At 37.8% G+C, this 26,804-nt stretch overlaps 1 protein-coding gene across 1 annotated transcript in view; it reads left to right on the forward strand.

Moving 5' to 3' along the window:
• The first annotated feature begins 5,550 nt into the window (after positions 1-5,550).
• Positions 5,551-26,804, forward strand: part of gga3a (golgi associated, gamma adaptin ear containing, ARF binding protein 3a) — a 30,025-nt gene continuing 8,771 nt past the window's right edge. The window contains exons 1-14 of the mRNA XM_061983707.2: positions 5,551-5,591; positions 5,665-5,708; positions 9,187-9,271; positions 9,458-9,533; positions 11,030-11,128; positions 11,199-11,322; positions 11,428-11,531; positions 14,570-14,650; positions 14,756-14,893; positions 15,023-15,104; positions 15,237-15,338; positions 19,416-19,619; positions 24,174-24,441; positions 24,714-24,955. Coding sequence (XP_061839691.1) covers positions 5,566-5,591; positions 5,665-5,708; positions 9,187-9,271; positions 9,458-9,533; positions 11,030-11,128; positions 11,199-11,322; positions 11,428-11,531; positions 14,570-14,650; positions 14,756-14,893; positions 15,023-15,104; positions 15,237-15,338; positions 19,416-19,619; positions 24,174-24,441; positions 24,714-24,955 — 1,675 coding nt within the window. The 5' untranslated portion in view covers positions 5,551-5,565. The remainder of the gene's footprint in view (positions 5,592-5,664; positions 5,709-9,186; positions 9,272-9,457; positions 9,534-11,029; positions 11,129-11,198; positions 11,323-11,427; positions 11,532-14,569; positions 14,651-14,755; positions 14,894-15,022; positions 15,105-15,236; positions 15,339-19,415; positions 19,620-24,173; positions 24,442-24,713; positions 24,956-26,804) is intronic.

A 26,804-nucleotide genomic window follows, 5' to 3' on the forward strand; every position in this document is an offset into this window, starting at 1 on the left:
GGCCATGCTGGTACCATGCAGGATTAGTCTGTTTTTTTGCAAAGAAACATTGTTTGGGTCTGTTTTTGCTTTAGAATTTGTACGAAATGATCAAAACTATGTTTTTGTGATAAGTGTGCATTTTTCAAATTGAGACTATCATTTTGGTTGTTGGAAACGATTCAATTGCAACCCACATCAGCAGGATGTCTTATGAAAAGCTCTACAAAAAACATTGGTTCACTCTAAACAAGGAGAATGGAGATATCTGGTGTTGCATATGAACTCTTCAAATGGACTTGCTCGATGTGCAAAATAAATAAATAAAAAACAGTGAAAACAAAACTTTGTTTGGCTTATTTGGGCGTTTGAGCCCCTGCTGTATAGTTGAGGTTTATGCAGATTGCAAACAGTAGGGCTGTGAATCTCTGGGCAACACACGATTCGATTCGATTTGATTCTTGGGGGCAACGATTGAAAATCAATACTTTTTTAATAACATTGGGTACCAGTTCTATGAATAACTACATTCCTCCATAAACCACATAAACAAATTAATATACAGGTGTCAAACTCAAGGCCGGGGGCCAGATCTGGCTTGCGACATCATTTTATCTGGCCCCCAAACACCTGAAAATGATGTGTCAATAAAGCACTTCATTTTATTTTTTTTTACTAAATTTAATGGATTTTTTTCATTTTGACAGAAAAAATATTTGTACTGCTTGAAATTGCAAACCTTTTAAACTTCAATAGTATCCATTATTGCAACAAATATTACAGTATATTATCATACTTTCCAAACATGTTTTTGTCGAAAATAAATGCAAATACTTAACTTTAGAGCAAACTACCCATCAAATTAACAAAAATTACAATACATTTTACATTGTTCTTTATAGCGTATAACTGTAAATTGAAAAAAACTACTACTGTTGTTTGCGTTAAAATTCTGTTGACTGAGCTGCCAGTTTTTGACTGTAAAATCTACGGTTGTTGTTTTTAACGGTGTATTACTGTAAATGGAAAGACGGTACATTTGTTTTAACGGTAGAAAGACTGGCAGCTCAGTTGCCAAAATAAAAAAAGAACTTGTACTGTTTTTCCATTAACAATATAATGTTGTAAAAACCTAAATTTAACCCAAAAATTCTGGCAACTAAGCCAGCTTTTTCCTTAAACCCTCCCCCCCAAAAAATAGTGGTACTGTTTTTCCACTTAACGTAAAATGTTGTAAAAAAAAATTTAAAACACTATATTTTACAGTAAAATTTTGTAAATGTAAAGTTTTTACTGTAAAATCGACAGTCTACTTAAAACAATTTATATAATTAATAATGAAATCCAGAGGCAAATTTCAAACATTTTTCACTGTTACAAGCGGCCCTCTGATGGCAGCCATAACTGCGACGTGGCCCTTAATGAAAATGAGTTTGACATTCATGAATTAATACATTTATATTACAAGAAAAGTGGTAGTGTTTGCCAAAATTATATCCAAACATTTACTAAAGTGGCTGGACAGGACAGATTTGGGGAGAAAAAAAAACATTTAAAAAAAAATGTTTAATCGATTAAGAATCGTTACACATAATCACGATTCATCCAAAAATCGATTTTTTTTTTTACACCCCAACAAACAGTGTACTGCTGTAGCTGTGGACGCAGGTGAAGTATTTGCTTGAAACGTATGCACCTGGGGCATCATGTAACTAGAGTTGCGGAGCGTTCCTACTAAAACTAGACGTACGTCCAATTCCAGAAAACTAGGTACGCTTGTAAAAAATCAGATAAATTAAATTGTTCGCACGCTCAAAGCCAAGCACGTTTCTTTTTAACATCGCAATCGACTTGAAATTGGTCCCAGATGTGGCGTTGCTTGGCACGCCCCGACCACGCCCAGGCTGCGCCCCCTATAAATACGTAAATCATATTGAAAGTGCTTAAGCTCTGCACAGTCTGACCAATCACAAGTCAGTAGGTGTTCGCTTGAACCGCAGAGCCAAAATTATGGAGCTTAATTTGTGTCTTAATTACGAAAGCTTTGTTTTACTCTGAATTTATGTGACTGAATTATTTGCCTTTGAATTTTGCAAAATTATATATTTTTTTACATCAAATTATGCTGACAATTTCATTTAAAAAATGTGTGTTTAAAAATTCAGTGTTTTAAAATTCAGTGTTTAAAAATTCAGCGTTTTTTAATTTAGAGTTAAAAAATTCAGTGTTTAAAAATTCAGTGTGTGAAAATTCAGTGTTAAAAACATTCAGTGTTTAGAAATTCAGTGTTTTAAAATTCAGTGTATAAAAAATCTGTGTTTTAAAATTTAGTATACAAAAATTCAGTTTTTAAAAATTGAGTCTTTGAAAATTCGGTGTTTTAAAACTCAGTGTATAAAAATTCAGCGTTTTTAAATTTAGTGTTAAAAAATTCAGTGTTTAAAAATTCTGTGTATAAAAATTCAGTGTTAAAAACATTCAGTGTTTAAAAATTCTGTGTTTTAAAATTTAGTGTATAAAAATTCAGTGTTAAAAACATTCAGTGTTTTAAAATTCAGTGTATAAAAAAATCAGTGTTTTAAAATTTAGTATATAAAAATTCAGTTTTTAAAAAATTCAGTCTTTAAAAATTTGGTGTTTTACGATTCAGTGTATAAAAATTCTGCGTTTTAAAATTTAGTGTTAAAAAATTCAGTGTTTAAAAATTCTGTGTATAAAAATTCAGTGTTAAAAACATTCAGTGTTTAAAAATGTTGTGTTTTAAAATTCAGTGTATAAAAATTCAGTGTTAAAAACATTCAGTGTTTGAAAATTCAGTGTATAAAAAATCAGTGTTTGAAAATTTAGTATATAAAAATGTGTTTTTTAAAAATTCAGTGTTCTAAAATTCAGTGTATAAAAATTCAGTGTTTTTAAATTTAGAGTTGAAAAATTCAGTGTTTAAAAATTAAGTGTAAAAAAATCATTGTATAAAAATGAATTGTAAACTGTTTTTTAGACTGAATTCTTATACACTGAATTTTTAAACACACACATTTTGCCAACATTTGTTTTTAATGAAATAGTCAGCATAATTTTATGTAAAAAAAAAAAAAAAAAAAAAAGTTCACAAATTCAAATGCAAACAGTGTCAAGTCTCAATTTTGCCGTGAAAGAGGGCGTACACCAAGTTGTTGTAAGCTTGTTACATGAGGGCCCTTGTGGATTCTGTGAAAATACATGAGGTATGGTCAAATTGCAATAATTTTTTAGTAAATAGAAAAAAGCTGTCACGGCGCATGCGCAATCCCTCATGCCATCTGCAGCAAGCGCCGCCGGCAGCTCCGCTAGGAGCGCCCCGGGACACGCCACTGCTCGCTCTTCCCGCATTGCGGCTACGCGCCTGTCAATTGCTAATCAGCAATCAGCGCACCTGGATCTGATGAGGGCAGACGGCATAAAGACCAACGGACCCGAAAATCCAGTGCCGGAACGTAGTTCACTCCTAGTAGTAAGCATCCCGTCTCTGGCTTCCCTCCTCGTACCTGCTCTCTGTGCTTTTCCCTCTGCCCGTGTCATACGTTCTCTGTGTTCCCCGCAGTATTCCCTCCGTCTCTACCGATCGAGCTGTGCACCTCGCTTCTGTGGACTTCCCACCGGACTCTGTACTGCTTCCCTCGATCCTCGACCCCTGCTCGGACACAGACCTCGACGCCTCTCTCCAGCCCCCGACCTCTCGCTTGCCCACGGACTTCCTTCTTGTCTAGCCCCTCAGGACTGCTGAACGATTCATCCAACACGCACGTACAACACCCTCTGGTAACATTTACATTGTTAATTCTGCACATCGTCTCGCAACACACACCAGTAAATCATCAGTTTCAATAAACCTATTGAACTGATTCCCCCCCCACCCATACATAACAAAAGCTAGTTTTCAGTTTATCATTTGGATGCCCATTTAGTTGTAATGTTTCAATAACACACCTGCTTGATGCAAAAAGACGCGCCTGATTGTGGCAGTCTTCTGCAAGCTGTCAGCGCTACTGTGAGTCCACAAATTAATGACGACAAGCTGCGACTTTCATCAACATTAGAACATCCTTTCACAAAAAGAAAGGTGAGGTGAGATATTTTGCGTTTTATTATTATGACTTGACAACATTTACATTTTACATAACCAGGGCTGCCCCTGGCTAAATTGGGGCCCTAAGCATACAATTTTTGCATATTAAAGAGATGCATGAAATAATAATAACTGTATTATCTTATTACATAAATTCATGATTAAGAGTGATATTTTAATGAATATCTATTATTAATAATTTTAACACATTTAAAAAGAGGCTTTTTTTATATCAATGATTAATATTCATTATTTACATTAATACAGACCATGCATTAATCTTATATTAAAAAGTGTTTATTTTCATGACTGAAACCATAGACCAGGGGTCCCCAAACTTTTGGACTCGGGGGCCGCATTGGGTTAAAACAATTTGGCCAGGGGCCGGGCTGTGTATATATATGTATATATATATTAGGGTTGTACGGCATACCGGATTAGTATAGTACCGCGATACTAATGAATCATATTCGGTACTACATTGCCTCTGAAAAGTACCGGTCCGCCAAATGACACTATATGTTACTGCATATGTCAGCAGCTAAATTAGGAGCCTTTGTTTGCTTACTTACTAATAAAAGACAAGTTGTCTTGTATGTTCACTATTTTATTTAAGGACAAACTTGCAAAGAGAAACATATGTTTAATGTATACCGTCAGATTTTTTATTAAAATAAAGCCAATAATGCAATTTTTTGTGGTCCCCTTTATTTAGAAAAGTACCGAAAAATATCGAAATAATTTTGGTACCGGTACCGGTACCAAAACACTAATTAATATATATATATATATATATACATACAGTATATTCCTTGCACACTAATTGACTGAAAGAGCGCGCTGATGATGTCACGTTATCGATGGGAAAATGCATTTTTAGACAATATGATTTGGCTGAGCGGATAGGAGACACCAAGAGCAACAAGCGGTAAAAAGACAGATTTTTAAAAATAATAATTAAAAAATTAAAATAAAAAAATAAAATAAAATAAAATAAAATGCAAATAAATAAATAAATAAATGAAAAAAGAAAAAAAAAAAAAAATATATATATATATATATATATATATATATATATATATATATATATATATATATATATATATATATATATATATATATATATATATATATATGTATATTATTTAAATAAATAAATACAATTAAAAAAAAATATATATATATATATATATATATATATTTATTTTTTAACTTGGGACTTCCCGTGGGCCGGGCCGGAACTGTAGTTTGGGGACCCCGCCATAGACTGTAACCTACTGGAAAAAGAAAGGCGCAAGTTACACGTCATAAGTGACGTTCCATGGTTCGCTGTCTGTGTTGTATGTTACGTGTTCTGAGTGAGAACATGTTGGATAAACAATGTTTTTCTCTCACAGAAGCAGAAGAGCACACACGTAACTTGTGTGGATTAAAAAAATAGAAAGGCGAACTGTAGAAAAAAATTAATAATATCTGTTCACATGGGAAGCGACTCAGCGAGTGACAGGTAAATATTGACGCCTATTTTGTCCCGAGGCATTTGAACGCATCAGCCAACCCAGCGTTGTTTTGCTTGAGAGGGCCAACATGGCGGCTGGTGGCGAGTCGCTGGAGTCTTGGCTAAGTAAGTGTACCTTAAAAGTCACTTTTCTCCCTTCAAAATATATTTCAAATAGATGTTTGCGTCTGTGTCATAGCAGCATCGCTGCCCGCGACCAAAGATTGAGTGAACCAAATATTTTAAAGGTATTACTTGTTAAATGCTGGTTTGTGTTGACATTAAAGAAGTTAGTAATGTTACCGCACAGCTGTTGGCAAGCAGCATTTGTTGTGTTATCATTAGCAGCTAAAAACATATTTTTTTAATTCGGCTACGTTTTGTTTCTGACTACTTTATTCTGCCAGTTTACAACAATAAGTTACATGTATTCATTCTAAACTCCAGTAGCGTGCAGACTACAGGCTGGCCTTGTTTGTTTACACTCCTGTTGACATCTAACTGAAAGGTGGATCACTCTGTCTGGTTTGAATTAAAAACACATGAAATGCACGATACAATATCTAAATTACATGCTTTACAGGGGAACTGCACTTTTTTGCGGAATTGTGCCTATTATTCACAACCCTTGTGTGAGACAAGCACACGTTTTCTTTTTTCTTTTTTTAAGTGGATTCTAACACGTAAATAAACGTTTGCAAAAGTCAGCTAAAACCTCCAAAAACCTCCATCAGTGTTTTATTTACACACTAAGTAGATATGTAATGTAGTAACAGACTAGTGTTGTCCCGGTACCGGTACCAACATTTTTCGATACTTTTCGGTACTTTTCTAAATAAAGGGGACCACAAAAAATTGCATTATTGGCTTTATTTTAACAAAAAATCTTAGGGTACATTAAACATTTGTTTCTTATTGCAAGTTTGTCCCTAAATAAAATAGTGAACATACAAGACAACTTGTCTTTTATTAGTAAGTAAACAAACAAAGGCTCCTAATTTAGCTGCTGACATATGCAGTAACATATTGTGTCATTTATCATTCTATTATTTTGTCAACATTATAAAGGACAAGTGGTAGAAAATGAATTATTAATCTACTTGTTCATTAACTGTTAATATCTGCTTACCTTCTCTTTTAACATGTTCTATCTACATGTCTGTTAAAATGTAATAATCACTCATTCTTCTGTTATTTGGATATTTTACATTAGTTTTGGATGATACCACAAATTTGGGTATCAATACGATACCAAGTCGTTACAGGATCATTCATGGGTGGCGGACCGGTACATTTCAGAGGTGGTGCAGTACCGAATATGATTCATTAGTATCACAGTACTATACTAATACCGGTATACCGTACTACCCTACAACCCCCGAGTGTGTCTATAACATGTAACATGTAATAGTTACCTATTATTGTCATTTTAATCATATAGCGGTGTATTCATTTCACAGACGCATCTGAATGTTCACTTTTTTCTTCAACTACAACAGTACTACTACCCATGGCAGACTTAATGACAGACAATTACTTTGGGACAGTTGATGATCCAGAATTTTATATTTGTTAGCCTGAATACAAAGAGGATGAGCTACAAGTTTTATTAACCGTGTGCTAAACACACCCAGACTTAGTTAAACACTATGCATCATGTAGCAGTGTTCCAAGTGCTAAACAAGAAATACTGGGGCGGTATAGCTCGGTTGGTAGAGCGGCCGTGCCAGCAACTTCAGGGTTGCAGGTTCGATCCCCGCCATCCTAGTCACTGCCGTTGTGTCCTTGGGCAAGACACTTTACCCACCTGCTCCCATTGTCACCCAAACTGGTTTAAAAATGTAACTTAGATATTGGGTTTCACAATGTAAAGCGCTTTGAGTCACTTGAGAAAAGCGCTATATAAAATATAATTCACTTCACTTCACTTCACTACTAAGTATGAACATAATAAAACAATCACTTACTGTACAAGGTCTACTCTCACTAGGATGCCGACTGATGTAATGTTTATATTTTCCCGTTGAAATGAAGAATTAGTCATATTCCTCACGCAGGTAAAAAAAATAAAAATAAAGAAGGTCTCAAACGAGCGTTTATTTGCGTCTTAAGTTGAATGTCATTGTTGACCAACTTCTCGGCTTATGGCCACATCCTTCTACTATACAAGTGAGAGGCATTATTTGTAATCTTGCACTAACTTTCACCAACTCAGAGGCGAATGCAGCAGCTCAGTATGTCAATAGTGTTGCTGCATAAACTAATCAGCTCTCTGTGATTATGGCGTCGCTAAAAATAGTTTCTAGTGATGGTTAGATGAAGCCTCATGAGACGTTGAACCACTTGAGCCAATTAGTTTGAGAATTTCTCAAAGCTATGTGCATGCTGGCCAAATGTATAATTAAAAACAGCTGTATCTTCGCCAAATATTGTGTGATGCATTGAATTGTTACATCTGTTATGGCTCTTGGAAATGATAATGAATCACAACAAATGTTTGAGCGAATGATTTTGCTACTTAAATTAACGCGTGTATAATAAAATGTTGTATGTATTAGATACGTATTGTGTGTTTGTATTTTGCCAACATGGTAGTATCGTATGTTATGGCGGGTTGTATGTTTTTCTGTCACTTTGAGGAAATGGCATAAAGAGGAAGATGACAATTTAATGTAACGTGGACAATGATGTACACGGAACAGAGGAGATTTTGTTAATTTTTTGTTTTGTTTTGGTTTAAAGCAATTCTTCTTCTTTTTTCTTGACAAAACCTCTCCATCATCCAGCTATGGATTTTTGGTAGCCGGTTAAAAAAGAATAAATACAGCATTCGGAAACTGGCGTTGCCGAGAATTGAACCCACGTCATGTGGCATAAAGTTATGTGGAGTAAAAGGCGAGTGCCCAGAGTGTGTCTGTAAGGATGATGGTAACCTTAGCCATATAATATTTCTAACAAAGCGGCAAACTGCTTGGTTTAAGTTTTTCGTCCTATTTATTATTATGCACCTGCACCGTTATTCTTTGATTCTAATAGCATTTTAAAAACTATTTCTATTCCCTATCCAGATTTGGGACTGTCCACAACTCTCAAAAGCCCACGTTTTCAATGGAGCTTGTGCAATTTAAATATGTTGTCGAATCTCCCGGAAAAATCTGAACCGCGTCCCTATGCGGCCACGCAGAAACTCCCCCTCCATTACTCAAGACACACCTCGAAACCTCGGCAAATTTCGTGCCATCAATAATCGTTCCTGAACATTACCGCTTATGATAACAATATCACTAATACTTTGAATTCAGGTCACACGATGTAAATGGAGTATTGTTGGCTGTTTTTAGAGGGCTTTATGGGCACAATAGAGTACTCCCATTACATCGTACTTGCCGAATTTTATAAATTAAATTGCATACAAAAGAAAAATATGTGTTCTTGTCTTACGTACATAAGGATTGTAGGCAACATTCCAAAAAAAAGTGCATTTCCCCTGTAAGATATCCCCAGTTGATACTGACACCGTTAGAAATATGCTGAGTTAATAACATTGGCAATGATGTAGAGAACTTCCCTGCATCATACTTTTCTCCCCCTCACCCCCTTCCAGACAAAGCCACCGCTCCTTCCAACCGACAAGAAGAGTGGGAGTATGTTATGGCATTCTGTGACCAAATCAACAAGGAGCTTGAGGGGTATAATTATGTTGATTCAATCACAGCAAATGTTTCTCACAATAACGAATTGTGCCAGTACAACATGATCTACTTACTTAGCTCATTGTGGTGGTGGTGGGCAGATGGATAATTATCACATCTGCGTTGTGTGATTACTGTAATCGTTTGTTTTGTGTGTGTGTGTGTGTGCCATTACGCTTCCAGACCCCAAATATCCGTACGACTGTTGGTACACAAGATCCATTCACCGCAGGAATGGGAGGCACTGCAAGCCTTGACGGTCTGTAACTCCATAAAGTCCTTTTCTATATCCTTACAATCTCCTCAGAGGGCTGTTCTCTAAAATGTTTGAATTTAGAGTACATTTTTCCCAGTTAAAACCTCCATTACAACATTTTTGTTAAGTCCTAGAAACATTTTTAAGTACAAATTAGACAATTAAATTGATTAACTTGATTAAAAAAGTGTATATTTATATTCTACTGCTTTGAATAATTGAGAGCGTACTAATAAAAATGAACGAAATCGGGACCCCGTGGACATAGTTTCTGCACGGCTGCTGCAATAGAGCACCCATGAGAGCGGTGGTGTGTGGGTGCCATGATCTGTGTTGCGGCGAATAGCGGATATTTGAATATATATATATATATATATATATATATATGCTGAGTGCCATTACCGTATTTTTCGGACTATAAGTCGCAGTTTTTTTCATAGTTTGGCCGGGGGTGCGACTTATACTCAGGAGCGACTTATGTGTGAAATTGTTTACACATTACCGTAAAATATCAAATAATAGTATTTAGCTCATTCACGTAAGAGACTAGACGTATACGATTTCATCGGATTTAGCGATTAGGAGTGACAGATTGTTTGGTAAACGCATAGCATGTTCTATATGTTATAGTTATTTGAATGACTCTTACCATAAAATGTTACGTTAACATACCAGGCACGTTCTCAGTTGGTTATTTATGCGTCATATAACGCAGTGGTCCCCAACTACCAGGCCGCGGTAGCGTTCCTTGGATCGATTGGTACCGGGCCGCACAAGAAATAAAAGAAAATAATTTAAAAAAATGTTTTTTTTTTGTTTTTGTTTTTATTAAATCAACATAAAAAACACAAGATACACTTACAACTAGTGCACCAACCCAAAAAACCTCCCTCCCCCATTTACACTCATTCACACTCATTCGCACAAAAGGGTTGTTTCTTTCTGTTGTTAATATTTCTGCTTCCTACATTATATATCAATATACTGTAGATCAATACAGTCTGCAGGGATACAGTCCGTAAGCACGCATGATTGTATTTTTTAATGACTAAAAAATAAAAAATGTATTTTTATTTTTTTTATTGCCCCTCCACCCCCCGGTCCGTGGGACAAATTTTGAAGCGTTGACCAGTTACAAAAAGGTTGGGGACCACTGATATAACGTACACTTACTTATTCCGCCTGTTGTTCACTATTCTTTATTTATTTTAAATTGCCTTTCAAATGTCTATTCTTGGTGTTGGGTTTTATCAAATAAAGCTCCCCCAAAAATGCGACTTATACTCCAGTGCGACTTATATATGTTTTTTTCCTTCTTTATTATGCATTTTCGGCCGGTGCGACTTATACTCCGAAAAGTACGGTAATTGCTTCAAGACACATTAAATCATCAAATCAATTCCATTCAATCTACCACAATTGACTATTGTTGCCATCTTTGTTTTACTGTATGTTTTTTTTGTTTTTTTTTTACTTTGAGTCTATTTTCTTCATTGAAGGTTCTTGAGACCTGTATGAAGAACTGTGGCCAAAGGTTTCAGAATGAAGTGGGAAGATTCCGTTTTTTAAATGAACTTATTAAAGTCATATCCCCCAAAGTAAGTGAAATCAATGCTGTGCAAATCACTTTTAGATTGTCATCATAAGCTTTTTTTTTTATTTATTCAGTATCTAGGAGACACGGTGTCTGAGAAGGTGAAGTCAAAAGTAATTAAGATGATATACAGCTGGACCATTTATCTTCCTGAGGAAACCAAAATTTGTGAGGCTTACCAGATGCTGAAGACTCAGGGTGAGTGTGTGCATTTTTAACAACTTCTCAAAGAATTAGTCAGCCATGTATGATATTTAGGCTGTTTTAAGTTCTGAGATATAGTCAGTGCACTTATATTTCCAGGTATTGTATTAGCTGACCCTGAGATCCCTTCCGATGCTACATTAGTCCCATCTTCATCTGAGAGGCCCAAGAATCCAGTGTTTAATGATGAGCAGAAAAGTAGAGTAAGACAAAATTATTGTATGGCATGATTGTTTGATAAAGGAATATTGTGCACTCAGGGGGAAGAAGGAAAGCTTTCTTTTTCTATAAGCTTTAAAGATAACAGCTCAAACGTAAAGTCGGCGTTGGTCTGTGTGAATGATGGTGCCATTTAAAATGCTGTCAGATGTCTGAAAAATACAACATTTATTTTTCACTCTGTGTCTATCTGATTCAGGGGTGTGCGGCCAGTGTAGAGAGGTGAGGCAAAGTCTCACTAGTTTTGATGAAAAAAAAAACGAACTTTCTGTATTATTTTTTATTTTCGCTAACTGCTGATTTGCTATCACTTTTACCATCATATTTGTACATGTCATATTTGCTTATTGTTATTGTTGTTATTGTTGTGTTTGCTGTTGTTGTTTTTGTCTCTCCGTCTTATCCCCCTCTTGTCCCCACAATTTCCCCCTCTGTCTTCCTTTTTTTCTATTTCTATCCCCTCCTGCTCCGGCCCGGCTGCACCAAATGATAATATAAATACATTTAATAAAGTCAAATACAAATAAGGCAACAAGAGAAGTATCCTACACTTCTCTTTTGTAAAGTAAATCTGAACAGCCGATATGGGCATCTACATCAACTATATGATTTGCCTGAGAAGCTGGACAGGACCAAAGAAAAACAACCTAACAATTAATTAAATAAATTTGGTTTAAATTTGTAAATTTTCTGTGTGATTAAAACTGTCCTTTTAAAAAAACCACAAAAAAAACATTCTTAATTAAAAATCTAATTGCACATTTCCTGATCACATAGAGTGCAGGAACAGGAAGCTGGTACAAGGTTTCCGCGATAAACTTTCCTATCTGCTTAATGCATATACGAACTTACCAGATTTTGTCCTGAGTGTATTGAATAAATACATCATAGAAACCAATAGGGGCAGTGCTGGGTATTTATTTTCTCATTTTGTGCACAAACAAGTATTTCCTGTCTGTTTTAGTGCGTTGCGTACGCAGTCAGCACTCACAAATTTGTACTTTAATTTTATGAATATTAATGAAGCTGAATTACAAAAGAAAGAATGCCTGAAAGATATTAATTAACATTGACATATGAGCAAAAAAATCACCAACTTCATCATTCTTGACCATACACTTATGCTGCTTTTGTGTTAAAAAATACTTCGCAGGTAGTATAAATAAAGGGTATTTCAAGGAAACTTTAAAGATGCCTTATCTTTTCTATTTATATTTTAATGCACTGCATTTACTGTAATTGTAGTTAATTTAAATGCTGTGAAACTTCACATCAATAAAAAAATGTTCTGACAGTTTTGTTTGTCTATGGTGCTCCACACTCGGAACAGTTCAATAGTGTTGTGAATTCGCCCCTTCTCTATTGCGACTCGTTTTGGAATGGCACAGTCTTGTCCTCCGGTTTATGAGCAACATTAAAAAGTAAACCAATGTTCCTGCATGATTAGTCCCAGCGCCAACAACAATCTTGCGGTTGCTGTTTTCATTGCTCACTAGTACTACGCAAGAAGGTAAATAACTAGTCAACAGCAGCTGTGGTTTCTCCCTCAGGAGACACCGCCTCTTAGAGTTTTGTCTGAGAACTGCAAGAAATGCTGTCAGAAGGTCATGCGTCGGACGCTGTAGCATAGTGGAGCCTTAAAACTAAACTACAACTAAATCAACTTAGATGACTTAAGTTTAACTAAAACTAAAATACTATTTCATCAAAAAACTATCCTTAAACTAAATTAAAAACTACTGTCAAAATTAATACTGTGGTACCTCAACTTAAGAGTGTTTTGAGACAAAAGCCATCTCTTGACTAACTGTTATGCTTTAAGTTGCAAGCAAACATTTTAGAAGCATCGCTGCCATTAATTGGCGTAGCAAATACACAGTGGACCCTGTAAGATTTGTCGGAAACATCCGGTCTTACTTGCAACAGCCTATAGCTAGAGATTGACATTACTTTGTTTTCCAAACATGGGAACAAAGAAAGTGAGTGTAAAGTATAGTACGAAAAAGAAGTGACATTGATTTGAGGTACAGGTGTTTTGAGTTTAGAGGATTATGGTCGTAAGTTGAGGTACTTCTGTACAGGTCTATGTGCCTATCCTTCTCCAGGAAGCAGCTGCTACTTTGTAAAAGTCCTACTTATTTTCTTTTAGTTTTTTTAAGTATCACAAGCTTTGTGAAGTTTGCACTTCCTGGAGCTGTGTTTTGTAGAAAGATGGTAGCAACAAGTACTTGGTAGCTCACGTACGCCCCCACGCTTTAATGGTGAATCAGCGTACCGCTGCGCCTCCATTTAAGATTTTTCTGTTATTGTCTGATTAGCAAGAATAATGATGTCACGCATACATTAAATACATTACACATGCTGTACAAAGCCATAGTGTAAATGTTTCTGACAACTAAACATGTTGGCGACATGCTGACAGAACAGACGCTTGTCCTCAGACGTCCTTACACTTAGTACTCTGCGCTAAGTGTAAGCTCACTTGCGCACTAATCAGAGAAGAAAGACCATATTCGTCTAAGTGCACTGAGCGCTGTGTACTAAAGGGGAAAGCTTCATCTCAGCTTTTTCCATGTAATTTATCAGTATATGTGCAAATTCAGATATTTTTTACTTATGGAAATGTTTAAAACGATTTGGATCAAGTTTAACAACACTGCATGAATAACCATTAACTAGTTTAATCTGTATTATGACAGTATGTTGTGAAATAAAGTAAGTACAGTAAGTAATACAGTATAAATACAGTAAATAATGTCATTACGAGACTGTTATTTGTATTGGAAAAGGGAAGTCAGTAATCGTATCCTTGTAGTCTTTTTTCCGTAAGTTGGCAACTTACGGAGAGTGATGTTTTTCACCCACTGACTGATGATGGATGGTACACCAAAGCAGGTCCTGTTTTCTCTGTGTTGACAGCACTTGATTTATGGCAGCAGCTGAGGTGTATAGTGTTTGTTTTCTCATTTGGTCAATCAATGGCTGAGTTCCCACACTGTTGTTTTTTTGTTTTCCTCTGCAGAAGTTAGCAGAGCTGCTTAAAAGCAAAAAGCGTTCTGATCTGCAGGAGGCCAATCAACTCATCAAGAACATGGTTAAAGAGGTACAGCTCTTCTTGTTTGAATTATTGGCCTTTCCTTCAGAAAGATTGAGACTTATAAAGTGACTCACATTTACCAAGTATGATGTAACTACTTTGCTGTTGCAGGATGAAGTGAGGTCACAGAAAGTGTCCAAGCAGAGTAGCACACTGGAGGCAGTCAACTACCGTGTCAAACTCCTTAATGAGATGCTTACTTACTTTAGTCCTGAAGCCTCTGCTGATGTTGACAAGGACCTCATTAGGGTTTGTTCACCTCCTAAAACTATTTTGCAAACCTTTTATTCTTCACCACTTGCTTTTCACTGCAACCCTGTAAGGATTGGTAAAAAAAAATTAAAAAAAATACCTTCAACATCCTTATTTTTGTTGTAGGAGTTGTACAGTGACTGTGACAAGCTGAGACAAACAGTGTGTCAGCTAGCTACAGAGACAGATGATGACGACACTTGCTTGGGTATGCAATCGTTTTGCCGGTATGAATGTTTCATGGGGGCCTGACACTCACATAACAAAGAACAATGAGCCGAATTTTGTGTGTAGGGTTTGAATGACATATACCTTGTCTCTGCCTGTCCTTATTATCTAGGAGACATCCTGCAGGCCAATGATGACCTCTCCAATGTTCTTAATTCTTATAAGAAGATAATGGAAGGCCCTACTAGCAATGGAGAGACTAAAACTCTATCAGGTACACAGCACACACTGAACATTTTACAAGACTGTTTTGTCTAGATGGACCAGTATGAAATTTAGAATTATCCGTAAACGCCAGCGTAAAAAGACAGCGACATTAAGACTTGGTTTGAGAAAGCACAGAAAAATGGTGGGATAAAGTATTGTTTTCATCTATCTTGGCATACGCACAATAACACCGATGTGTGACATAAAAGCAGCGTTTATATTGCTGCTCGGAATCGATATCATAGTGTGCAGCCAGGTTTACCTAATGTGACTATACACTGTTCATGAAGTTCATTTTCGTGTCTGGAAAAATCAATAGGTGACGTTCGTCTTCAAGATATATATTTAACAGTCTAGATTTTCAAAAGATACATTATTCCTTTTGGAGAGGGTGGTGCATGGTTTCATTTGCACTCTGAAAATGCTTCCACAAACGAACATCTTGAAGACCTATGCAGAAAGTGGATAATAAAAGTGAGTGTGGAGCAAATTTTACACCAACGCATATCTGGTACTTATCATCTAGACCAGGGGTGTCAAACTCAAATACAGAGTGGGCCAAAATTTAAAACTGAACACAGTCGCGGGCCAAGGTTGAACAAATTAACCTTTTTGATAGGGACCCTAACAAGTTTTGCATTAAATATTGAACAAGCAAGGCTTATATAACTTTATAGTGACATGCAAAATCGAGTTTCAAATAATAATAATAATAATTAAAAAATATCAATGGCATATCAAATACAATTTAAATAAAAATTGAATGCCTCTTTTCTATTTGCAGCTTTCTGAGGTAAATATCAACCTTAACTTTTTCCACAGGCTAATACATTTGAAAATAGAATAATGAATAAACCAACCATTCTGGACTTTAAACTGCTCAGTTTGCAACACACTGATCTAATCTGATGTGCCCAAGCCAGATACCTGCCATCTTTTCTTGGATGCTAGTTCATTAATGTCGGGGCTCAGGCTTTGAGCTGAGGCAACCTTCATTATCGAACGAGGGTGTTCATCAGTCATTATATCTCGTTTTCCACAGTCTTGGGGGCGTGCCTTACAGGCACTGCTTTTAACGTCCTCTACGAGCTGATGTCACGTCCGTTTTTCATCCCTTCTAACAACGTGCCCGCCCAGTCACAAGATATTAGCGGCTTCTGTACGCACACATAGCGTCCCTAAAGAGTTAGTGCTGCAAAGGGTTCTGGGTATTTGTTCTGTTGTGTTTATGTTGTGTTACGGTGCGGATGTTCTCCCGAAATGTGTTTGTCATTCTTGTTTGGTGTGGGTTCACAGTGTGGCGTATATTTCTAACAGTATTAAAGTTTTTTATACGGGCACCCTCAGTGTAACTTGTATCAATGAAGATCAAGTATGTGTTGCATTCACTTCTGTGTGCGTGTCAAAGCCGCACACATTATATGACTGTGCCAGCACTCGTTGGACTGGACAAAAAGGGGACGTGACGATTTTCGGGAGGGTCTCCCGGGAGGGTTGGCAAGTATGCTATGTGGTGTACTGCGGCACCGCCGCTGTATATAATCGGCGGGCCAGCTCTAGTGTTAATTTGATATCGCCTCAAGGGCCAAGTGAAATTACACTTTGACACCCATGATCTAGACCACAAGGAAGTACTTTCAATTATAGTAACATCATTATAGTAACCAGCCGTGTAACCTGCCTCCACCCTGAGAACTTTTATGCTTCTGTCCCCTCAACAAAATGCCACTCTCCTCAAGTTATTGATACCAGAGGTCAGCAGAAAACTGTCATCCGAAAGCCTCATGTAATGCAACAAGCCACTTGTGATGAAGTCAAAAATATAGTGTAGAACAGTGTTTCTTAGCCATAGGTCCATAGTGGGCTGCGAACGCCCCCTAGATAGCCGCCAAAAAATATTTGTTTCTCAGCTGTGGTTGGTATGGGCCGCAGCGTGCTCAGTTGTAATACACTTTGGCACCACTTTTGGCAGTAATGACTAGGGATGGTACCGTTCACATTTGAACCAATATGGTACCAATTCCCGGTACTTGGGAAATTATACAGGTACTCAGCAGTACCAATTTTCAGTACTTTTTTAATTAAAATGAACTGTTTTTGATTTTTTTTTTTAATTTAGCAAATTAACAATTTTGCAATTTATGATAACTGCTATGCAGTTGTTATATCTTGTTTTATTATCACATTTATGAGTCTCAATTACAGTTACAAGTCCAAGATGTGGGATGGTAATAGTGTATAGTTTATGGTGTGTTGGCAGTCAGTTCAGTGTTTGCTTTCTAGTCTTTTGTTACGCCCTAAAAAGTGGTAATACTGTACTTTAAGTACAATGGAACCTCAATTTATGAACTTATTTGGTTCTTGAGCATGGTTTGTAAACCGAAAAGTTGTATATTTGAGCGGACTTCCCCATAAGAGTTAAGGTAAAGGTGAATAATTGGTTCTAGCCTTGACAAGTCTCTAGTTTTAGTTAAAAAAAAAAGCACACTTTAAAGAAATTCCAGAATATAAGCTGTTACTTTTTCCCTACGCTTTTGACCCTGCGGTTTATAAAACGGTGTGGCTAATTTATGGATTTTTCTTTGCTAACCACAATAGTGTTTTGTGTTCAATGATTTTTATTAAACCAAGCAGAGACACTTAAATGGTGTGATATTTTCGGTGCTACGGCGCCATCTTTTGAAAAAGTTTGCTCACTGCAGGTGTTGTGGGGCGAAAATGTACTTCTTGTTTCAATGCCTTGAGCCGGAAGTAAAACCGTTCATAGCGTTTTTCTCAAAATGATTTTTCATTCATCACTCCAAACATTGTAAGTTTTACAATTTAACTAAAACAATTCATGAGGTGAGATCTTGCATGGAGCCCTAGACCAAGGGAGATTTGTTTGTAGACTTGAACTTCTTCCATTTTCTAATAATTTGCAGTTGTAGCCTTCTCACCAAGCTGCTTACCTATTGAGTTACTAAAGGTATATTACATTCAAGTGTTTGTATTTACACATACATTCCCAAAGTTTTATTTTTATGAGACCAGTACTTCTTATATAGTGGTGTCAGGTGTGGTGGTGATAAGGTGTCAGGGGGAGCGTGAGAAAACCATACACAAGTCTTCAGCTCGGTGACATGTCGGCGCTGGCACCAGCAACTCATAGAATGGTTTGTACGGATAAATAAATATCAGGTTCTTAATTGTATTTCAATTTGGGGGTAGAGGTCGTGACAACACATAATTGATAATCACTGCTTGAGAGTAATATGACTCAATGAAAAGTAAAAAGTAATCATTCAAATGATTACTTGGATAAGAGTTTTTAGTAAAAAAAATACTCAAGTACTGAGTAACTGATGAGTAACTTCTGATTTATTTAATTGCTATTTTGTAATGGTACGTGCACTACAGTCGTAGTTTGTGTGTGTGTGCGTGAAATACAGAAAGACACTGCTACACCATGTACTAGAAATGATGCACATTTCTTGTAGTCTGAAATTTAATTTCTACTGACACCGATGACAGCACATGTTATTGCTGTTTTTTGTCATAATTTAAAACGTAAACATTGATTGAAGAGGAGTGCTGCCTCTTCTGACTGCATTTTGCTGTCGTTTTCTTCTTCATGTGAATATGTCACTTTTTGCACCAGGGCCACCAATATTTTCGAGGGCTGTCATGTGACTGCAAAGCTCTGTTTGATTGGTGAAATTGAGTCTTGCGTCACTAGTGCGTTGGTTGGATTGGTACAACAGTCCTGTGACACCGCCCACCGGAAGAAATGTCTCTGACAAGCCTAAACAATATGTTTTTGCAAGCAATAATCAACGGATGTAAATGCGTTCAGTGATTGAAATGAAACTCAATGTAATTGAGTAAAAGTACAGTTTCTTCCCAAAAATACTCCAGTAAAAGAATGTTGCATTAAAACTACTCTGACGAGTACAGTTTATCTAAAACATTACTGTGTGCCATGATACTCTGAATTTTTTTTAGGAGACCTAACCTTTTGAACTTTGGTTCATAGCCAAGCAGAAGCAAAGTTCGACCTGAGAAATTGAAACTTTTTTTTTTTTTTTTTTTTTACTCACAATAGGCACCAGCTTCACGGCTCAGTCTGAGAGTCTGATTGATTTGATGGATGTGGACGACACCATTTTTTCCCAACAAGGAAAGCTACCTTTTGCATCATCTGCATCTTCTCACTTTGACCTTCTGTGTGGACCCACTGTGGCTGAAGCAGAGTCAGGCACAGCCTCTGCGTCATTCTCAATGCTAGATGAAGAGCTGCTGTCCTTAGGTAACATTCAGTACGGTGATGTCAGTGTTCACATGAAACTCTGCCAGATAACTGGATGTCGTTGTGGCTTGTGCAGCCCTTTGAGACACTCGTGATTTAGGGCTATATGAGTAAACATTGATTGATTGAAATGCAGGGCAATCTGTTCTGTGATGATAACAACATTTTAGTAGAAAATAGCAAACTTCCAAATGAGAAGTGCTTCTGCTGGCCGCGGCCAAATAGTACACACTGTTTTACCTGAATTGCTACAAAATGCAATCAGCTATCGTAAAATCAATGATGTGCAAAAAGTTAGCCTTGATTGACTTGTTTTGCCAGTCTGCAATATACAGTGCATCTAAAAAATATTCACAGCACTTCACTTTTTCCACATTTTGTTATGTTGCAGCCTTATTCCAAAGTCGAATAAATGAATTGTTGTCCTCAAAATTCAACAGACAATACCCCCTAATGACAATGCAAATATAATAATAGTTACTGTTATTTATTAAAAATAGAAATCACATGTAGAAAAGTATTCCCAACTTTTGCACAATATTCTGTTGATGTACCTTTTGGCAGTAATTACAGCCTCTAGTCTTTTTTAATACAATGCCACAAGCTTGGCACACCTATCTTTGGACAGTTTTGTCCATTCCTCTTTGCCCATTCCTCTTTGCAGCACTCCTCAAACTCCATCAGGTTGGATGGGAAGCATTAGTTTCCATCCAGGATGTCTCTGTACATTGCTATATTCATTTTCCCCTCTATCCTAACTAGTTTACCAGTTCCTGTTTCTGAAAATCATCCCCACAGCATGATGCTGCCATCACCATGCTTCACTGTAGGGATGATATTGGTCTGGTGATGGTTTCCTCCAAACGTGATGCCTGACATTCATACCAAAGAGTTCAATCTTTGTCTCATCAGACCAGAGAATTTTGTTTCTCATAGTCTGAGTGTCTTTTAGGTGCATTTTGGCACACTTTTTTTCACTAAGAAATGGCTTCCGTCTGGCCACTCTACCATACAGGCCTGATTGGTGGATTGCTGCAGAGATAGTTGTCCTCCTGCAAGGTTCTCCTCTTTCCACAGAGGAATGCTGTAGCTCTGACAGAGTGACCATTGTGTTCTTGGTCACCTCCCTGACTGTACATTGCTGCATTCATCTCATAGTCTAAAGACATCCTGGATGAAAACCAACTCTTACCGTCCAATCTGATGGAGCTTGAGAGGTACTGCAAAGAGAAATGAGCGAAACTGCCCAAAGAAAGGTGTGCCAAGAGTTTTTCAAAAAGACTCAAGGCTGTAATTGCTGCCAAAAATGCATCAACAAAGTATTGAGCAAAATCTGCGAATATGTACATGTGATTTTGTTGTTTGTGTTTAATTAATTTAAAACAAATATTAAAAAAAAAAAAAAAAAACTTTTAACATTGTCATTATGGGGTATTGTTTGTAAAATTTTGAGAACGAAAATAAATTTTATTCCATTTTGGAATAAAGCTGTAACATAAAAAATTGTGGAAAAGGTAAAGCGCTGCCAATACTTTCCAGATGCACTGTATATGGAATATGTTGTTCATTAACTTAATTGATGAGCTTATGAGCTGATGGGATAGACCTGCGCAATCTATTGATGTCGAGCATGTGAGAAAAATACTGCTTCTCGGGTAGCTAAAGCACATCAAATGATGCAGTGCAGACTATGAACATAGCAATGAATATATTGTAAAATGGGGTCAGTAAAAACTGAGCAATATCAAAAAAATTATTAAATATTTTATATGTATCTTGTACTGGTTCTCATTAGGCTGTACAAGTACATGTCAGTGTTCTTGTTGCTTTTGATGTTCTCTTCTGCTCTTATAGAGGGGCTCCGAAAAAAATCTTCAAAAGCTTTAATGATTTTACTTTGCAGTAATTGAAAGACTAACTTTGCAATTTGGCATAAACACTCAGTGGTTGTTTAGGGACACAACCACTCGAAGGACCTTTTGTAAAGATTATAAGATTGTTTTCTTTTATTTAAATCCATCAGTTCTAAAATACGACGTCAAAGCTGAACTGCAATTTTTTGGAATTTTGCCTATTGTTTACAATCCTTATGAGAGAGAATAAGATAGACGTTTTGGGGGTTCTTTTCATTCTAATTTGAAATAAACGGATTGACGCCTTCAGCCTCCAAATCACTTAAAAAACGCATCCAAAAAAATGCCAACAATACTTCATTTACGTTCTGTAACTTGTATAATAACCAAGCTGTAGCGACATTTTTATTGTAAGAGCAAACACTGAGTAACTTTTTTTCTAGAGTAGTAACACATCGCCTCGCGACAGCATGCTACGGTATTAGCCGTAAGCTGGCTTCTTGCGTCTACAGCTGAATGACTTGAGTTTATGCTGCAGAACACAATGTGATAGGACGCCAATCTTTACAGACTAAAAACATGAACAATTATATTACAGTATCTGTAAAGTATTAGCCCACATTTCATGTTTTGTTTGTACACAGCTAGCTCGACAATTTATGTATTGTAGCTGTAATAACACACATGACGTGCTGCGTCTATCATGATCATTATTAAAGTGACTCACTCGATTGACAGTTGTCCTTTTGGTCAAGCTAGCCGGGGCCGTTTCTTTCCGGTTTAGCACTCTATTTATGCCGGCATAGCTTGGCTCCAAGTTCCACATTTGCAGCGTCAAGTCACACCGACCTCACTCTCTCGGCTTTCGTCTCGCTTCTATAATCAGCAGTTCATCCTCAGTATATTCAGCTTCAAAAAGATAACGTTATGAAAAAGTAGTCGTCTTCATCATCTATTACCAAGTCTGCCATGATTACAACACACCCGTGTTTGTAGAAATACAAATGTGTTGCTGGAAGTCGAAGTGCGTTGCTATGGAAACGGAAATAAATGCGAAAATGAGAAAATAAGTTCCGGTAATGTATAAAATGACCAAAATACGGTGAAATTGTACATAATACATATTGTTATGAATGATTCTGTTACTACATTATAAATGGGCTTGCACTGTGTATATAAAACGTTGATGGAGGGTTTTGAAGACGTTTTAGAGGGCTTAGAATGCTACAAAGGTGACTCTTATTAGCCACATCATCCAAGCGTTTTTTATCATCTATAAAAAAAAAAATTTTAAAGACACGTGACTTCTTGTCTCTCATAATGTTTGCTTAAAAAGGAGAACTGCACTTTTTGGGGAATTGTGTCTAATCACAATACTTATGTAAGGCAACCACACGTCTTTCTTTTTGTATGCATTCTAACTCGTAAATAAAGGCCAGCCACAGTCAGATAGCAATGGAGCCAAAGGGAGTTGCTCTATTCCACATATAAAGTGTTTAAAAAAAAACAAAAAACTCCAAGAGTCTCCATTGTTTTATATACACAATGTAAGCACGGTATATGTAATGTATTAACAGGCACATTCGTAATACCGTGTAATATTTACGTATTTTGCTCATTTTAAGCATACGACTGTGTATTAATTTCTCAAAAACATCACAATGTTCGCCTTCCTCTTCAACATCAAACACTAAGCATCATACAGAAGTATTGTGTATATAATGCTGAACAAGAAATACAAACTTTGAACATAAAACCATCACTTACTGTACAATGTCTGCTCTCTCTGGGATGCAGACTGATGGGATGTTCATATCTTCTTGTTTAGATGAAAAATTTATTATAATCCTTACAAAGAGTTAAAAAAAATGTGCCGCAAACAAGTGTCTTTTTGTGTCTTTCTGGCAGCATGTCTCAGTTGGTAGACTGGCCGTGCCAGAAACTTGAAGGTTCCAGGTTTGATTCCAGCTTCCGCCATCCTAGTCACTGCCATTGTGTCTTTGGGCAAGACAGTTTACCCTTGCTCCCGGTGCCACCCACAATGGCTTAAATGTAGCTTAAATATAGATAATGGATTTCACTATGTAAAGCGCTTTGAGTCTCTTAGAGAAAAAAGCGCTCTATAAATATAATTCACTTTACTTCACTTCTCGCCATCTCTGGGTATAAGTTGAATGTCAAACTTGACCAACTTCTCAGTTTGTGGTCACAACCTTCTGCTATCCAAGTGAGAGGCATGATTTATAATCTAGAATTAACTTGCACCAGCAAATCGGCGCAATATGTCAATATAGCAGCATAAGCTAATTAGCTCTCTGTGATCAAGGCGCCTCTAAAATAGTTTTTCTGCATTAGCACTTGTAATAACAATATTGCTAATACTAGGTCACGAGACGTCAATGGAGTATTGTTGCCGTTTTTTCAGATGTTTTTAGAGGGCTTTATGGGCAGAATATTGTGTGTACATATAAATCTGCGTTGCTAGTCACCTCGTACTGGCTGTATTTTAATAGTTAGAATGCATAAAAAAAGAAAAACGTGTTCTTGTCTTACATAAGGATGGTGTATGATCGCAAAACTCCCCCCAAAAAGTGCAGTTCCCATTTAAAAAGAGAACACCAATAATTTGCAGTGTTTAAGCATATTTTAGAGAGCCCTCAGCGGTCAGGATGTGAACCGTTTGACATCATCTCAACTGCAGGTCCTGCATTCTGTGCGATTCCTCCCTCTGTCTTCGGCTCGGTGTTCCCCAGTGCTCCGCCGGCACCTTTCACGCTCCAGCAACCACCAGATGGCCCAGTCTCAAGCTCAACAGTGCCAGCGCACAGCACAGAGCAGTCGCCTCCAACAACCATCCATGTCACCGCGTCACAGGTCTACTCTGCAGCACAACCGTCCCAGTCTGAACCCGCCTCTACGGGTGACAGTCTACAAGATGTGGCCCTGCTTGATTTCAGCAGTCCTAAAAGGTAAGTGGTGGGATGGGTTTTAAGACCAGTCTGACCTCTCCCTGATCCCCCAGGGTTCAAATGATAGCCTGATCCACAAGACTCATTAATTAACACATTGGTCTTTAAAGTGCCACTTAATTAACTGCCAGGGGTTAAAGCTTTTATTTGTGCTTTTTCTCAGCAACTATTAATCATGACCATACTTTTTGTGGCCTCTTACACTGATTAGCATTGCCAAATTATGCTACCAGGACACAACACATCTGTCTCTGTCTAATTTATGCCCACAGTTTACCCGAGGCGCACTTTGACAACACGCAAGCCAAGCGTGATGATCCGCGTTCTCCTGCCAACCCCATGTGCCAAAGCGGGGTGCCAGTGAAGACCAACTGCCCGCCAGCCAGATGCCATGACGACAATGCTCTGTTACACTCCCACAACCCCATCGTCACAAAGAACCACACTAATTCAGCTGGGGGAGAGGAGACGTCCTTTGCTAATGTTTTTGTACCATTGGAGACTGTCAGACCAAGTGAGTTCCAAACAGTGTGTGTGTGTGTGTGTGTGTGTGTGTGTTTTAGTATGTGTGTGAGTCTGGGGGGGAAAGATCACCTATTCCAGGTCAAATTGCATGAAACCTTAATTGAAATAAACAAACTTTCAGGTAGGGACAGATGCTCAAACGTAATTCCATAATTGTGCTGGTGTCGAAGTAAAGTAGCCATACATAGAAAAGTGGCAAGTATTTCGGTGCTCAATTAAAGCAGCCTCAGCCAACTGCAACAAGTGCTTGAAGGTGTCTTGTAAGTAATGTAGTGTCCCTACAGAGGCAAACAGAATCTGACGCGCTTTACACGCCAACAGCAATCCTCAGGTCCAACACTCTACACACATTTTGCCACAGCACTCGCCAGTCGCCACCACATTTTTTTACTGTGCCCCAATCGCGGTCATGGCAAGCGAGATGCATACAGAAACCCCGGAATCCTAAACATCAACATTGTGACACAAGGAGGTTGTTGTTTTTTTACCATTATGTGTTCTATATTGCTGCATTATTTATAGGTATGCGAATCAAAAACCGGTTCTTGTTGAGAACCGGATCCCAGTGTTTCATTTCCTTAGAATTATTTGCAAGTTTTGTTAATGATTCTCTTATCAATGGGGGTCGGCAACCTGCGGCTCTTTAGCGCCGCCGTAGCTGTTACCTGGAGATTTTTCGAAAACAATGTATGTATTTTTTGTTTTAATATGGTTTCTGTAAGACAGGTGTTGGCAACCCGCGGCTCCGGAGTCGCATGCGGCTCTTTGATCACTCTGATGCGGCTCAGCTGCATACTTGCCGGCCCTCCCGATTTTTCCGGGAGACTCCCGGATTTCAGTGCCTCTCCCGGGAATCTCCCGGAGCAAACATTCTCCGATTTTCACCCGGACAACGATATTGAAGGCGTGCCATGATGGCACTGCGTTTAGCGTCCTCTACAATCTGTCGTCGCGTCCGTTTTTTCACCATACTATCTGCGTGCTGGCCCAGTCACATGTTGTATGCAGCCTCTGCTTACACACATAGGTGACTGCAAGGCATACTTGCTCAACAGCCATACAGGTCACACTGAGGGTGGCCGTATAAACAACTTTTAACACTCTTACTAATATGTACCACACTGTGAACCCACACCAAACAAGAATGACAAACACATTTCGGGAGAACATCCGCACCGTAACACAACATAAACACAGCAGAACAAATACCCAGAATCCCATGCATCCCTAACTCTTCCGGGCTACATTATACACCCCCGCTGCCACCAAACCCCCCCCCCCCCCCACGTGCGTCGGTTGAGGTGGGCGGGGTTGGGGGGCGGGGTTTGGTGGCAGCGGGGGTGTATAATGTAGCCCGGAAGAGTTAGGGATGCATAGGATTCTGGGTATTTGTTCTGCTGTGTTTATGTTGTGTTACGGTGCGGATGTTCTCCCGAAATGTGTTTGTCATTCTTGTTTGGTGTGGGTTCACAGTGTGGCGCATATTAGTAAGAGTGTTAAAAGTTGTTTATACGGCCACCCTCAGTGTGACTGTATGGCTGTTGAGCAAGTATGCCTTGCAGTCACTCATGTGTGTCTGCAGAAGCCGCAGACAACATGTAACTGGGCTGGCTTGGTGTTTGTACAGGTTGTAGAGGGCGCTAAAGGCAGTGCCATCACGGCACGCCCTTATTATTGTTGTTAGGGTGAAAATCAGCAGACATTCGAGAGAATAGTTGCCCTGAAATTCGGGAGTCTCCCGGAAAAATCGGGAGGGTTGGCAAGTATGACGCTGTCAAGCGCCATTCATATAAAACTCGCGGAATGCACTAACATTAAATTTTCATATTAAGGTGCGG

Source organism: Nerophis lumbriciformis, linkage group LG25 (genome assembly GCF_033978685.3).
Source record: "Nerophis lumbriciformis linkage group LG25, RoL_Nlum_v2.1, whole genome shotgun sequence".
NCBI lineage: Eukaryota > Metazoa > Chordata > Actinopteri > Syngnathiformes > Syngnathidae > Nerophis > Nerophis lumbriciformis.